General features: G+C 36.6%; 1 protein-coding gene across 1 annotated transcript; it reads left to right on the top strand.

Annotated features, from left to right (window-relative positions):
- Positions 1-2,044: 2,044 nt before the first annotated feature.
- Positions 2,045-3,420, top strand: LOC131072005 (linamarin synthase 2-like). The gene is made up of 2 exons (XM_058008005.1): positions 2,045-2,326; positions 2,500-3,420. The coding sequence occupies exons 1-2, from the start codon at positions 2,045-2,047 to the stop codon at positions 3,418-3,420; spliced, it is 1,203 nt and encodes a 400-aa protein (XP_057863988.1).
- The last annotated feature ends 13,683 nt before the right edge of the window (positions 3,421-17,103 follow it).

The following is a 17,103-nucleotide window of genomic DNA, read 5'->3' as shown; positions in this document are numbered from 1 at the left end:
TTACTGCATCAACATTTACTATCATTCCTCTTCATCAGGCACTAGATTTTGTCCTGCAATCTAACGGTCAATCATGTCCACCTTCTTTTCTTCTTCAATCAATACCCATAGGACTTTGTTAAATTTATCTTCATCTAGTATAGTTTCCTAGACGTAGTCACTCATGTCAAGAAGAATATCATCCTGCAAATATTCAACATCTGGTGGGATTAAGGGACCTTTCTTATCCCTAAGCATCATCTTGTTGAACATGATTATCCAAGTTCCTTCCTGCTGCAAGGTCATCCTGCAAGTGTTGTTCGTGATTTTCAGCTTGGTCTCCAATCTTATATAATATGATGACAACCTTCCTATATTTGTTGAAATCAGTTCATGATTTCCATGCAAAAGAACATAACTATCGAACTATATCCTCTTGCTCCTTCTCTGGCCAATTCAAATCTGGGTTATGAAATGGCAGCTCACCATCATAAGGCAAAACCATTCTGATTCTAGAAAATCATGACAACTTCCTCTTTTTAGCTAACTTCAATGTTTTATGCAAAAATGACAACATCAAATATAGTAACACATGCCGCCACCTTTTCCATGTCCTTTTTTGCTTAAATGCCATTAATGACAGTACTTTGTAAATCTTCCCTTGATTTGTTCTCTGGAAGTAGTGCATGATGTGGTAGTCGATGAGGCATAAAAGAGAACAACAAGAAGCAGTTATTCTCCTGACCTGACAGGCTCATTTAATTTTGTCAGCGCTCGAGTATGATTCTATCTTTTCTCTACTCGTGTAGCCACTCGTACAAATTATATAAATAACTTGAAATTACATCACCAAAATTCCTTTACTTTGAAATCAGAGATGTCCCTTAAAATTTTGAAAAACCTCAGCCTTAATCACCATATAAAGATATCGGAGGGTCGGAAGATTGGATAAAATCACAACCATCAAACTTGTTTCAAAGGGAAACACAAGTCCGACTTTCTAATGACGTCGACTTCCTGTAGACTCCTCTAAGCTTGTCGGGTGATTGAGTGATTCTATAAGTGAAGAATACCGAGACAAAGGTTAAGAATCTCGAAAAAGTCATGACAAGAGGGGGAAAAAAAGGGGGGGAAGCAACAAAGATTTATGTCCTATCAAAAGTTTAAAAATTTATGGGTAACAAGGTTAAAAAACATGGTTACAAATATTCTTTTTCAATAATGATTCAAAAGGGTCTCTTTCTCATTTTCTTTTCTAACCCTCAGTCCCAATGTGAGGTCCACTAAACTAAACTACAAGACACACCATTAAGATAAAACTATAAAAGTAATCATTAATAGTAGATTTCATATCTATTAAAATTATATAATATTAAATCATTGTCTTGTAGTTATAACATGTGCAATGCCTACAACAATGAAAAATAGACTACAAAACACACCACTAAGAAAAAACAACAAAATTAATTATTAATATTAGATTTCAAATCTATCAAAATTGTATAATATCAGATCATTGTTTCTTGTAATTATATAATGTATGCAATACCTATAACAATATAAAATACACTAAAAGACATACTACTAAGAAACAATAATAAAATTAATTAATAATAGTAAATTTTAAATCTATCAAAAGGATAGAATATAAAATCATTGTGTCTTGTAACTATAAATATCTTATAATGCCCATCACAATGTAAAATAGACCACCACTAAAATAAAACAATAGTATACCAATCGAATATATCATAATACTTTAAAACGGAATCTCTGAAGGATTATCCGATACGAAGGATCGACCGTCGAATTGTAGGTTCCGCTAAACAATTTTCTCTACAGAGAAAGGATATATTGCCGACTTAAATTAGTTGGCTAGTAAAGTTGTCGTTAAACCAGTTAGGTGAGAGAATTACAGGAAGGCCCTCACAAGGAGTCGAAAGGCATGAAGATGAATGGCCTGCACGCAGTAATGGTGCCTTACCCTGCGCAAGGCAGTATCAAACCTCTCATTAATTTGGCCCAGCTGCTCTCTTCACGAGGGGTTTTCATCACCTTCGTCAACATGGAGTGGAGTCACCAGTGCATGTCCAAAGCAGCTCATAATGATGATGACCTCTCCACTTCCACATTTGAGTTTCTCACCATTCCAGATGGGTTGCCGCAAGACTATGGTCGCCTCGCCAACCTTGCCGAGTACCTAATCGCAATACAAAAGCTTGGCCCAGTCTTGGAGCATCATTTGCGGTGCGGCTTAGCGGAGGGAACTCCTCCCATCACCTGCATTATAGCAGAAAACTCCATGTCTTGCACTCACCAAGTGGCCTACAAGCTGGGAGTGCCCCGAGTCATCTTCTGGACAATGTGCACCGCCTCTTCTATTGCTCACTGCAACTCCAACCTTCTTCTCTCCCGCGGACATATTCCTATCAAAGGTACAAAATTCTAAAATTGTCCTCATCAATTTTATTTTGACTTAGAAAAATTGTTTGTAATAATTGAACGATTATTATTGCGAAGCGGCCAGACAACGTGATAACTTGTTTGCCTGATAATGATCTGCTTTCCTTCTATCGCGCTGCTGACACATCGGACATTTTCTTTCAGTGCTGTCTCTATGACTCCCAATTTCAAAGTAAGGCAGACTATGTGCTGGTCAACACGTTCGATGAACTGGAAGCCCCTGAGACGGTACGCGCACTGTCCTGTAACGGCTGCCCCGCTTTAGCAGTAGGGCCTGTATTTCTTCCCAATTTTTTGGAAGGGAGGGATTTAAACGGGCGCGCGAGTCTGTTGGAGCAGGACGACAGCTGTTTTGAATGGCTTGATGCCCATCAGCCAGCTTCTGTGATATACGTTTACTTCGGCAGCATCGCCGTCAAATCAAACGAGCAGCTGGAGGAGCTGGCAATCGGGTTGGAGAAAAGCCAACACCCCTTTCTGTGGGTTCTGCGAATGGATATTGCGGGAGGTATGCCTGCAACTCTGCCAGAAGGTTTTGAAGAGAGGACAAAATATCGGGGACTGATTGTGAAATGGGCGCCTCAGGTGAAGGTTCTGTCCCACCCTTCTGTAGGAGGATTTCTTACGCACTGCGGGTGGAACTCCTGTTTGGAGAGCATGAGCTTCGGAATTCCAATGCTTGGATGGCCCTATTTCTGTGATCAGTTTCTGGACTGCCGCTTCTCCAAAGATGTGTGGAAGATTGGCATGGACTTGGAAGGCGTGGACATTGATGAAAATCTGGTGGCTAAGAGGGAGGAGATAGAGAAAGGCGTGAGAAAACTGAAGAAAGTGGAGGAGCTGAGAAAAAGGGGTATGGGGTTGAGGGAGGCTGCATTTAAAGCAGTTGGGCAGGGAGGTTATTCTTCACTCAATTTGAACAGATTTGTTCTTGACATGACAAAACTTTCCAAATCGGCTTCTGTGAAAACGTCGTAGCTATCAAAGCATTTCGTCACTCATTCATCTCAGTATTTCATGCAATTTCTTCAATGTTCTGTATTGGTCTGGTAGTAGATCATTACTACATCCTTTCTAAATAACATATATGAATTTCTTCCACCTAAAGGATTCAGCTATGTTTGAATGGTTGGTAGTTTAAATCGTCTATCAAACTATTAAAAGTTCTCTTCGTCGTGACTAGTCAATAGCTCTAGAAAACCAGAAATGTCTGCATAAGATGCGTGCGAACGTGTTATACAATATAGATTCTAAATATGCTTCATATTTAAGAGAAGACTTATTCTATTTTTGTTAGTATCTGTCATGAAGCATAGTTGTATCTCTCACAAGTGAAAAGTAAGAAATTATTATGGAAAACAAATAGTTATCTTTGCAAAATTAAAGTTATATGTTTTTTTTTTTAATATTTTGGAAATAAATTAATTACAATCTAATTGACTGGAAATTTGCCTCGTAGAATGTTTTTTTTTTCCACTAATTATAAAGTTTAAAAAATGATTTTAGTACATACTAGCAATCTCATCTTTATGTGGAATGGGTACGCTTTTGCATGTTGGAGTATAATTCAATAAACTACCACTGGTTGGTTTCTACAGTGCAGTTATATAACAATTTTGTTCATATTGCCTATTTAATAAAGGCATATGGTCTGAATCAATAAACATCAACATTCCATAGAGCATTCACCTCTGTTTTCACATTTGTTATCAAAGTAGGGATCGTTAGAATGATGGAGTAGTATAAATTGTGAAGAGTAGACAACCACGGCGGCATTGAGGGACCCGCCATTTGTAGGGTGAAGTGTAGGTCATGCTATCGTTCGGTCTACAACTTTGTGGCACGACTTACAGACTTTGGCTTTCCTTGGAGGTATGAAACATTCACCATTCTGTTTTGTCTTGTGGAATTTATCTGCATATAGTCTAGAAGGCCTAAATTGAGAGGTTCAAGACGTGTATAATGAGGAGAAAGGCGTGGGATTCCATTTGGATATTGCATGAAGAAAATCAAACCGACAGCCATTGAAAAGGAGGCGTTAAATATATCAATTGTGCACCTTTAGACAATTTTGGTTCAATTGAAATTCCCTAACGTTTATTCGGTTAGACTAACCATTTCTTGATGCATTGTCTTAACTGGTACCTAATTCTTGTGATTTTTTTGCTCTAAAGTCTGTGCAAGGATTGTTATGTGATGAGCGAGTTCTAAAGAGTAGGAGGAGCATTCAATTTGATTTTGCACGGTCATTCTGCACTTGCAGATCAATGGATGATATTGCTATTTGGTGTCCACCCGCTTAATTAAGGTTCTCACTTATACAAGACGTTTTTGGCAGGTCTATAATAGACATGAATTACTAATGGTTTTACATTTTCTGCACAACTTATTAAATCCAATTTTTGAGAGTTGAGCATTTTGAGTTAGAAATTTGAACTCATATACACCTTCACAATGGGGACCTGATTGAACTGAAATATCATAGAAAATATAAAGGCATGAAAGATAATGGAGTCGCACCTACAATGAATGAAGTCATTAAAGATATTTCCGTAGAAAGGTGATGTGCGATTTTTCCAAACTTGTTGAATTTGATGTTCAAATGTGTGCTTGTATTAGAAGGCAAAAATAGTATTGGCCATCTGTATTGGAGAATTTTAGTTTTTCATTATCTATTTTCTTATAGTAGAAGTGGCTATATAGTTTTTGAATGATGCGTGAATGAATGTCGGGAAATGTTGACAAATTTGCATGGAGTGACCTTAATATATATGACAGATTTTGGGTTGATAGAGTTTATTGTTGATGTTTTCATTAGATTTAAAAATAAAAATTATAGGTATTTCAATAAAAATTTATTTAAAAATGTCAATCATTTCTCTTATGTCTTTAATGGAAGCTTTGAAGTATGGGCTTATTGATAGAGTGGTTGGTGAAAAGTTTATTGTACTTATTATCTCATTATTGGAGATTGCAATACTTCATCTAGTGCTACATAGACAATGACTAACTAACTTATATATTTGGAGATTGGAGGCAATGGAAGCAAGAGGTTATTTATCATCCCAAGCTAGATTCTTTCTTAGGGGTGATTCACTGCATGAGAAGTATCCCTCTACATTTGAGTCTCTGAAGAAACTTGAGGGCTTGGCATCTTCAAGGAGGAAGGTGGGGCAAGATTTCTTGTAGGTGCACTTGGTGTATTCAAATTTGGTTGGTGATTTGTATAGCACTTGGGGAGGCATTAGACACACTTAGAGGATATGTAGACTTTTGGAGGAAAGGTGTCTCATGTATAGACATTTGGTTGGTGATTTGTATAGTAGAGGAGGGATTGTTTCCATGTCACTTGAGGAGGCATTAGACACACTCAAAGGAGATATGAAATTTTAAAGGAAAGGTGTCTCATATGCAACACGAGAGGAGGCATTAAACACACTTGGAGGAGATGTAGAATTTCAGAAGAAATGTGTCTCATTGTGCATGGAGGTTGGGAACACTTTTATGTTCTCTTGTGTTGTGTAGATGGTTGTAGGTTATATAGTCAAGAGATCCACTAATGCAGTCAAGTTGGTATTTCTTAAGTTAGTGAGGAGGATTTGTCAAGGCACTTCATCAAATTCTCCGAAAGTGTTGTGTTTAACCCTTGTAATGTTCAACTTTTGTTTGGATTAGTGTAATAAGGGGGGCAATATTGGAGTATTACATTAGTTAGTAGGTTTATTTTAATTTTAAATAATTAAACTGGTTGGTTTCTATAGTGTAGTTATATAACAATTTTGTGTGTGTTGCCTATTTAAAGGCATATGGTTTGAATCAATAAAAATCAAGATTTCATAGAACATTCATTTTTGTTTTAATAGTACATAAGGTCAAATGGTAGGGATAGATATAGGCGTAGAAAGAAGGAGAGAAATAGGGGATAGAGAGATGGATAGATAATTAGCTAGAATTAAAGAGTGAGATGAAAGAAGAAATATTGAGAGATAGAGATAGAGAGGCAAAGAGATAAATATAGATGTCTAGAGAGAGAGAGAGAGAGAGAGAGAGAGAGAGAGGAGTAGAGAGAGGAAGATATGTCTAGAGGGAGAGAAAGAATTGAATGTGGATATAGATAGACAGACATAGGTAGAGGGAGAGACAAATTTAGAGACATAGGAATATTAAGGAGAGGAAGAGGGATAGATAGAGAGATATAGATGGTGAGATAAAGTAATAACAATGTGAGACATAGAGGGGGTATGAAGAAGAGAGAGATACAAAGGAAAATAAATAAAGAGACATATAAAGAGAAATAAACATATAGATATAAAGGTGGAGTAGGGAGGGATATAAAAAATATAAATAGTGAGAGATAGAGATGTATGGGAAGAGAAAGGGAGATACTTGTAGGGATATAGAGATATGGGAATATAGAGGGATTGAGGCAGTGATAAATGGGAAAAATGTAGAATAATGAAGTGCGAGAAAGGGAGAGAGATAGGGAGAAGGGTGAGAGAGGGAAAGAGATAGATAGAAAAGAGAGTGAGAGAAAATAGGGGAGACAGGGGGAGATATAGGTAGAGGAGGGAGTGAGAGAAAGGAGGCAAATAGGGAGAGAGGGATAAGAGAGGGGAGATAAAGCTTGAGAGATAGGTATAGAGAGATAAATGGGAATACATAAAGAGATAGAGAGACATGGATATATAGGTAGAGAAATATATGGAGTGATGGGAAGCTATAGAAGTGAGATGGAGATAGAGAGAAATAGAGATAGAGATAGGAAGGGAGAGGGAGAGAGGGAGTGAGGGAGATTGAGGGAGAGAGGGAGTGATATAGATAGAGATAGATATAAAGAAATAGAGAGTAGTAGGTAGATAGACAAAGAGATATAAGGAGATAGAGGTAGAGATATGGATAGAAAGGGATAGATAGAGGAATGAGAGGCATATAGAGAGATAATAGAGATATAGAGTAGGAGAGATGGAGTGAATGAGAGAGATGTAGAGATAATAAGATACAGATAAAGAGGGGGAGGGAAAGATAAGAGGGGCCAAGAATGAGAGAGAATGAAGGTGATAGATTAAGGTTTAATTAATATCCCCTTTTATTCTATCTAGCCATTAATCAAATTTATTATTTGATTAAATCCCTTTCTTCCATTAATTGAATAAATTCTATTTTATTTAATTAAAATTATTTTTCCACATTTTAATTCAATTTACATTTAATTGAAGTCATTTCTTGTATATAAATAAATAAAATTAATTTATTTATAAACCCCTTCCCCCCCCCCCCCCACTTTCACTTTCCTACAAATGCAAGTTGCATCCATTTTTAGTTGAAATAAAACATTTTAATTTAATTAAAATCCTAATATCCCCCAACTTGCATTCTCGTAACAAATCCACTTGCATCCCTAAACCCCTTCTAGATTCTTCTAAACTACCCTAATTATCCTAATCCATCTCTTAAGCATTTGCACAATCCTTAAGAGAATGTCACTTCTCAAAAACTCCTTATGTCTTCATAAACCATTAAAGAATTTATCTCTTCAACAAGTTAACTTGTAGAGTTCCCCAAATTTGTAAGGCTCTTACAAATTTGTCTCCAAAATCTCCAAACCATTAATGGTTAACTCAACCTTACCACGTGATTAGAGACATTCTCTCTAACTCAAACCTTCATGTAGCCCAGGGGTCTCATCAAGCACTAATTTCTTTGACCCTGGTTATCCTATTAACCCTTGCACAAGACTTTACCTTTCGGGTAAAATCTTTATCCACCAGTTAATCCTAATTAACCCTAACCACACTCTCCTAGGGTGACCCTCATGTCTTCTCAGGCATTTAATGTCTCTTACATCTCCTCTCAAGCCACCTCTTGTTGACAATTATCACCATTTCATTGGTGAAATTTGTAAACATGGATTGAGTAACTTGCAATCCTAGCCTTTGTTAAGATTATTGAATCTTAACCATTCATTTTCCCATGGATTGAGTAACTTGCAATTCTAGCCTTTGTTAAGATTATTGAATCTTAACCATCCATTTCCCCATTTTCTCTCAAGTTCATCATAATTATGGAGGGATGAGGATTGCTTTATCGACTGAGGGTTTATTACTTTAAAAAGAGGGCTATCTCTAACCTTGGCATCCTCATAAGATTCTATATGGTAATACAGGGTATTTAAAGGATTCCATTCAATCCCTATCCTCTGGGTAGGGAACCGATCTTTATAAAAGGAATGGATATCCCCTTCAAGTGCTATGCCTCGCACAAAGTTAGCCAAGTTAGATAGAGAGCCATTGAAAAGGGGTCTTTTTCTCGTCTTTGCCAAAGTCAGAACAAGACGCATGCATGTGGTGCATGAGGACATTTGATTGTCATATTTCAAAAGCATAGGATAAAATCTTAGGAGGACTTCATCTTCCCTTGCATACAAGAGCTCATCTTGGAGAGTGACTTGAGGCAGTGTTTCCTTCCTTTCAACTCCACCGAAAAGGTTTATGAATTTTTCCACTTCAACCTAAGTGATGTGACCTTCATCATCAACTATACCACATCAAAAGTTACCTTTAAAACCTCACCAGAGCCATCTTGAAACATAAGCCCTTTTGAATTTTTCTAATGTCTTGTCTTATTTAAAGGTACCTAGCAGTAGTTCTTCGAGCTTAACTTTGCACTTCTCGTCAGATGTACTTCTTTTCTTTGTTGCTCTTCTCGACCCCATGACATGGACGTTTCAGAAAAAGGGGCTTCAAAAATTCTCCCTATGAGGGTGAAGGAATCAAGGGGACAATTCTTATGTTTCTTTGTTGAAATCTGATAAGTCCTTTTCCCACAAAAATTCACAGAAAGAAAGGCTCTTTCAAGTGTTAACTATTTATTAACTTGGGCCTGGCCTGAAACTCTCCTTTGAGTCTATACAAACAGAGTCACCAGTCTTCTTTCTAGAAGTCATTTAAAAAAAAAACCAGTGGCACACATGCTCTCATAAATCTTCTAATTTTGTTCGGTCCCAAGTAGAGTCGCCAAAAATTTGTTGGTTAATAGATTTATCACTTAACTTTATATTCTCACGCCCACAAAGGTGACAAATGTAACCATAGTTGAAACAGTCCGAACAAACTATCTACTAAATTATTCTCTATTCATTTTACAAGGTGGCAGCTACCTTTAGATGATATTCAATGAATAATAATTAACTAAAATATTTTTAACCAAAAAGCAAATGAGGAAAGAGCTTTTAACCAGAAAGCTTTGAAAAGGCATGCATAAAATACACACCTTTTTAGATTTTTCAAGATTTTGAATAAACTATATCGCCACAAAATACCATTCACAGATAATATCTTTGTAGCAACAGAAAAATGAAACCATTCACCATCTCAAATATAAATTCATTCACTAATAACCATTCAAAAGAACAGAAAGCATCCGCACATCCTAATTCAAAGATTACCAATATCTGAAGACACCAACAAGTTTTCTATATTCAAAACAGTAAACACAAATATACTTAAAAAACAAATGTTATTAAGAGTAAAACAAAGTTTTCCCAAAAGATCCTTTAAAGATCTACTAATCTACTTATTTATAACTATTACCACCTATCTTTTTTCATTTTCAAGAAATGGTTTCTGAAAGATAACGATTTTGAAAACAACTTTTTAAACATGCTTTAAAGAAAAAAAATCACTCGATAAGTCCTATTCATGAACTATTAACTTCATACTCATTCCTCTTCATCAGGCACTAGATTTTGTCTTGCAATCTGACGGTCAATCATGTCCACCTTCTTTTCTTCTTCAATCAATACCCATAGGACTTTGTTAAATTTATCTTCATCAAGTATAGTTTCCTAGACGTAGTCACTCATGTCAAGAAGAATATCATCCTGCAAATATTCAACATCTGGCAGGATTAAGGGGCCTTTCTTATCCCTAAGCATCATCTTGTTGAACATGATTATCCAAGTTCCTTCCTGCTACAAGGTCGTCCTGCAAGTGTTGTTCGTGATTTTTAGCTTGCTCTCCAATCTTATATAATATGGTGATGACCTTCCTATATTTGTTGAAATCAGTTCATGCTTTCCATGCAAAATAACATAACTATCGAACTATATCCTCTTGCTCCTTCTCTGGCCAATTCAAATTTGGGTTATGAAATGGCAACTCACTGTCATAAGGCAAAACCATTCTGATACTGGAAAATCATGACAACTTCCTCTTTTTAGCTAACTTCAATGTTTTATGCAAAAATGACAACATCAAATATAGTAACACATGCCGCCACCTTTTCCATGTCCTTTTTTGCTTAAATGCCATTAATGGTAGTACTCTGTAAATCTTCCCTTGATTTGTTCCCTAGAAATAGTGCATGACGTGGTAGTCGATGAGGCATAAAAGAGAACAACAAGAAGCAGTTATTCTCCTGACCTGATAGGCTCATTTAATTTTGTTGGTGCTTGAGTATGATTCTATCTTTTCTCTACTTGTGTAGCCACTCGTACGAATTATATAAATAACTTGAAATTACATCACCAAAATTCCTTTACTTTGAAATCAGAGATGTCCCTTAAAATTTTGAAAAACCTCAGCCTTAATCACCATATAAAGATATCAGAGGGTTGGAATATCAGATAAAATCGCAACCATCAAACTTGTTTCAAAGGGAAACACAAGTCCCACTTTCTAATGATGTCGACTTCCTGTAGACTCCTCTAAGCTTGTCGGGTGATCGGGCGATTCTATAAGTGAAGAATCCTGAGACAGAGGTTAAGAATCTCGAAAAAGGCATGACAAGAGGGGGAAAAAAGGGGGGGGAAGCAACAAAGATTTATGTCCTATCAAAAGTTTAAAAATTTATGGGTAACAGGGTTAAAAAACATGGTTACCAATATTATTTTTCAATAATGATTCAAAAGGGTCTCTTTCTCATTTTCTTTTCTAACCCTCAGTCCCAATGTGAGGTCCTCAAAAGATAGTTTTGTAATATAGGGGTGTGTAATTTTAGGGCCATTTCATGGTCGCTAGAAGTCAACCATGTTGAAACCCTCATCCTGTCATGTCCCAGATGGGTTACAGTGACAAGGTAAGTGGTGCCACTAGTGATGGTAGCAATTTACTTGGGATTTTCCTTACAGACCATGTTTTTGTCAAAGTTCCTCTTAGCTCGGCCCCCTCCACCTCCCCCCCGATCAACTTGAGTGGATTCATTGCCCAAAAAATTGAAGAGCTTAAGGAATCCTTGAGGTCCTCTACCCTTGCTCCTACAAATGTGAAAACTCCTTCTATGAAATTCTCCCTCCATTCTTCTAATGATCCCCATCCCCCGCCCTATTCCCCCTAGAATGAACCTCCTAAGAACAAAGTTTCTCAATGCATGGCATATTTTCTTAGACAAAATTAAAAGGTCTTGCTCCAATGAGGTGGCATGTGTTAGGGAGTCAGTTGAACCAAGTGACTCAAAACCTGACATATGCAGTGACTCTTAGAGTGAAAGGAATCAGAAGAGCCCACTCTCTCCCATCAAAATTGTGAGAGAGAACATCTGAGATGGATCCTTTTACTCTAAGTCCCCATAATTAAGTTTTGAATCAGGGGTACCTAATGGTTTCCCCCTTATCCTCTCTATGCATAATGTCTTGGAGGATGGTATTTGTGATCCACATCCTATTTTAGTTCTTTCATTCTCGCAGCATCCCTCCAACAATGAGATCACGAGTACCCCCCTTAAGACCTGAACTATGGGGTATCAAATATTTAGACCCTCCTCTCCATGATAAATCTATTGATCTTGATGGGGAGAAGGTTCTTAGTGGATGTGATGATCTTGGCCAGGATCCAATGGATGCCTTTATGGAGGAAGAAGTTGTTGTAGGGGATGGATGGGCAATAGTTCCTTTCCAAGGAACCCCCTAATGATCTTTCTGAGGAACTCATTGCAGAAATTGGGGTAAAGAAGGCTATTAAAAAAAATAAAGCCACCAAGTACAAGAAGGGTAATATGGCTCCCCTTGGAATTGACCAAGTCTTTGAATTCAATAGAAAGAAGGACATACCCAGTGAGTCTATTGATTGTTAAGAGGTTCCTAAATCTTTATAAGGATATTGATTTTTTGTTGCTTCAAGATATTAAGGCAGTGAATTTTCATCTTAATATTAATCTCAAATGCATCTAGAGAGAGTCTGGTCATTTCACCACAAAACATGTCAAGGGTAAAGGGGGGAAACTATTCTTGTGAGCCCTAAATGGAGTAAATTTGTTGTTAAGTGGGATTTCTCTCCCTGCAATAGAGTGGTGTGGGTTATCCTTAGTGTTCAAGATAAAATGGTGGGGATATTCTTAGCATATGCCCCCAATGACTATAGGGATAGGATTGAATTGTTGAAATGATTATTAGGCCTGGAGGACATTCACTAGATATTTGGGGGTGATTTCAATATGATTGAGTCTCCTCGGGATAAATGCGGAGGATCCAAGTTTGAATGGAAAGGGGATGAAAGATTTTTTTGGTTTATCATAATCAATAAACATAGATTGGCTAACCCTTTGGTAGACAAGAAATATTGTTTCAAGGGAGTATGGTTTACTTGGTGCAACTTTCAACAAACAAGGAAGAGGATATACAGACGATTGGATAGGAATTATTTGAATAAGGATCAACTGGCATTGAATTCTAACGATAGAGGCTATACCTTGAAGGTGATACCTTATACCTTATCAGATCACCATTATGTCAATGCATCATTCTCCTTGTCTTGTCTCCCTCATTGGCATGTGTGAAGTACTTATGCAAGTTTGTTCTCAATGCTACTCTTCTTGAGGATGAAGTTATCCGGTAGGCTGATTTTATTATTAGACAGTAAAATAATGTCCTCTTTAAATAGAACTTTGTGATTGATGTGTGGAATCATAAAGTCAGTGGCTGGGGGAATCTTTTCCACGCTGTTGATAGGAAGAAGGCAAAGGATCTTATGTTGGAAGAAAAGGAACTACATTAAAAACTTCTCAAGGTGGAGGAAAAGTTGCAAGAGGATCCTACGGATGCTAGGGCCAAATTTATTCTTATTCAAGCCAGAAATACATTGAGGAGAGTTTAAAATATTATCATTAGAGGGGCTAAGATCAAAGCTCAAATCAATTGGCTTAAACATGGGGATAACGGGTCTAAAATATTTTTCAACTTTTGAAATACAAGGAGGCTAAGGATAGAATTGACAGTATCCAGGATGGTGGGACCATTATCACCGATCAAGAGAATATTATAAAGGCCTTTGAAGGTATCTATAGGTATTTGTTCTCTTCGAAGGATAATGAATTGTAAAAGAGAAGGGCTAGAGATAAAATCACGGGTATTGTTCCTAGGATGCTCAGTGAGACTGACTCTAGAGAGATAGATCAACATATCTCTCCTGATGAGATTAAAGATTCAATTTCTTTTTGAAAGGATAATAAGGCCCGGGGACCAGATGGACTTACGGTTGAGTTCTATAAGGAGAATGTAGATTGGATTGGACAATATCTTCTCTAGGTGTATGAGGAGGCATTCACTGTGAGATCGTTGTGCCATGTTATTAATAAGGGACTCATTAATATTATACCAAAAGAAGGGGATAAGACACTCATGAAGAACATGAGGCCAATAACTCTATTGAATGTGTCATACAAAATCCTTGCTAAGCTTTTGGCTAGGAGGTTGGCAGGGGCTCTTCTAAAGCTTATTAATCAAACACAAACAAGGTTTATAAAGGGCAGATATATCCTAGAGAACTTGCTTACCTATTGGGAAGAAATAAACTAGGCTAAGGAATCCAAGCACAACATCTCTATGTTGCTTATAGATTTTGTAAATATGTATGATAGAATATAATGGAGCTTCATGTACATGACATTGAAGAGCCTCATATTTTCTCAACATCTCTACCACCTAGTTGAAACTCTTATGACAGATGCTAACACCTCCATTGAATTGAATGGAGCCTTCTCTGAAACCTTCAATCTATCCAGGTCCATAAGGCAAGTTTTCCCTTTAGCACTTTTCATTTTTTTTATTGTTGTAGATGAATTGTATTATCTCCTTAGAGAGAATTCTCTAGTACCAAAGGTGAAAGGGCCCACCTTGCCTAATGGGGAAAACTTATCTAATATACAATTTGTGGATGATACAACCTTGCTCACTCAAATAGATGAGAATAATTTTGATGCCCTACTTAGGAAATTAGACATCTTTTATGAAGCTTTAGGGAGTAAATTTTCTCTTCCTTAGTCTATTATGTTGGGGTGGGATGGCCACCCTCTCATTGGTTTGGTAATTTAAAGATTATGTGGGGAGACCCTTCTCACCTGGTTCGATACTTATGTCTTCATACAATATTTATTACTCCTTTGCTTAGCTATTACATAATTACCAATTAAATCATATTTAGACAATTATCAGGGACTTCGTGTGGTATGATAGTAAGGGAGACAGAAAGAGGCATGTAGTCAAGTGGGATTGGTGCTCAATGAGCAAGGTTAAAGGTAGAATGGGGTTGAAGGATCTTAGAAGGTATGGTATCTCTCTGGCCTCTAAAATCATTTTTTGATGCTTGGAGGGAGATGAGCCTTGGAAAATTTTGGTAAGGAACAATATTGTCTTGTTTGTCCCTAAGGAGGGACAATCTTGGATAAACCTGCCTTTAAGTGATCTCTATTCTGGAAAATTTATGGTCAAGCCCTCAGGCTCTGTAATGTTGCGGTCCTTATGGAGGGCTTGGGAGTTTGTTAGACAACTCATTACCCACAATGATATATCAGATTCCCCTAGAAGTGTTCATGGAGAAAGATCCATATGTTGGAATCTTATGCATAATGATAAACCATTAGCCCTGCTTCAATGGTGTTCTACAAAGAAATGGGCTAGTAAGGGTATCAAATAATTTGATGATATCTTTGATGATGGCATTCTTATTAGTTGAGTGTATCTGAGTCAAAAGTTTGATGTACCTCATTCATAGTGAAGAACCTACTATGTGCTTAGGGATGCTTTTTATCACCATTCTTCTCTCCTCTCTTGTGATGTTGACAATGATAGATTTGCATCCTTCAGATGGTTCAATGGCTCATTGCTTCATTCTCTCAAAGCTAAAAATATATTTATAATTTGCTTTCCAACAATGAGGATATCCTTGCACACTGTAACCTTGTCTAGGACCTTTCTTTGCCCTGTGATTATTGGCATAAATTCTTTCTAGAGCTATGGAAGGGGCTGGTGGATCTAAAAAAATGCATCTTTTGTGGAAGCTTCTCCTTGATAGACTACCTCTTTGTTATCCTTCTAGGGAACCCTCTTTGTGTAGATCCTGCGGGCTTCCAAAGACCACCAAACACATTTTATTTGACTATTTTTTTGCTAAGGAACTTTGGAACAGTGCTTGAGTGTAGGTTGCAATATTGTTGTGCATGAAATCTTCCTTGGATCTGCCAATGGTTTGATGAAAGATGTTTACACTTTTTCGTCTATGTTCTTCATTAAAATGTTATAGATTATTTGGAAGTATAGGAATGATGATGCTTTTAATGGCGGGATTAGAACCCTTATTGAGTCTCTAAGGAGACTCATAAGGTTTAAAGTGTCATTGCAGGTTTCTGTCACTATGAGGTTGGCTAGGAAGAAGTTTGAAAGACTCTTGCCGGATGGCATTGTTAGAATGTTCAAGTGGGAGATTGCTCATGATCATACATGGACCTGGAGGACTGAAGAAAGAACACCATTTGAGATTGGCCTTGAAAATTTTGTTGCTAGTCTTAATGAGCATAGGAGGCAGGCCAATCAAGTATCGCTTGTTGATTTTTTGATAGCAGAGGTAGTTGTTCAGCTATATATGGAGCACATTTGGGACCAGAGGGAGTTGTTGTGGCATGAGGGCCCTAGGGGTTGGGTTTTTTGGGTAGATAAATGTGGGGATAACAGTGCTCCTAATGGGGAGATTCAAATAAAGAAGCAATGTTGACTATATATGGTTAACCTATGGTGTTTTTGTTGTTGGTATTTTGGTTCCCTAGAGAATATATGTAATTATCAATCTTGTAATTAGTCATGGAAATAGCTTGATACTGTTATTCTGGTCTTAGTTTTAGTAGCTTGAACATATACAGTTAATGGTCGGTAGCAGAGACATGATACTATGATGTATTTTTTTTGTTTTGTGACTTTTTTATATTTATAAAAAAAACAATTGATTGCTAAAAAGTAATAAATATATAAAAGTTAGTTAACAAGAAATAAAAAAATATGTGAAATTGTGAGTAAACTTTCTTAATATTTTAAATGATAATACTTGAATATTTGGTAGGTTTGCACTCAAATAATGTTATATGTCTCAAATAAACTTGCTTGATTAAATTGTTAGTTTTAAATATGTATAAATATAATTTATATATAATGACTCACTATTTATAATATAGCATTTTAAATTAATATAAAGTCAACATACATGAAACCTACAAACCTACAATACTATCTTCAATTTCATTTTGATTACTAAAATAATTTTAAAAATATGAAAATATGAATGTTAAATGATTAGACTTAAATATTAGATAAATTAGCATCCAACTAATGTTACCTATCTCAAATAAACTTGTTTAGTTAAATTATTGTTTATATATGTATGTGGGGATAACAATCCACTA

This window comes from Cryptomeria japonica, chromosome 1 (genome assembly GCF_030272615.1).
Source record: "Cryptomeria japonica chromosome 1, Sugi_1.0, whole genome shotgun sequence".
Lineage (NCBI taxonomy): Eukaryota > Viridiplantae > Streptophyta > Pinopsida > Cupressales > Cupressaceae > Cryptomeria > Cryptomeria japonica.
This window is presented reverse-complemented; position numbering and strand designations above follow the sequence as displayed.

Excerpts from the sequence above, each read along its gene's own strand:
- LOC131072005 (XM_058008005.1), top strand. The coding sequence starts at position 2,045 with ATGGAGTGGAGTCACCAGTGCATGTCCAAAGCAGCTCATAATGATGAT. Across the intron at positions 2,327-2,499 it reads ACAAGCTGGGAGTGCCCCGA|CGGCCAGACAACGTGATAAC; the intron begins GTCATCTTCTGG and ends ATTATTGCGAAG.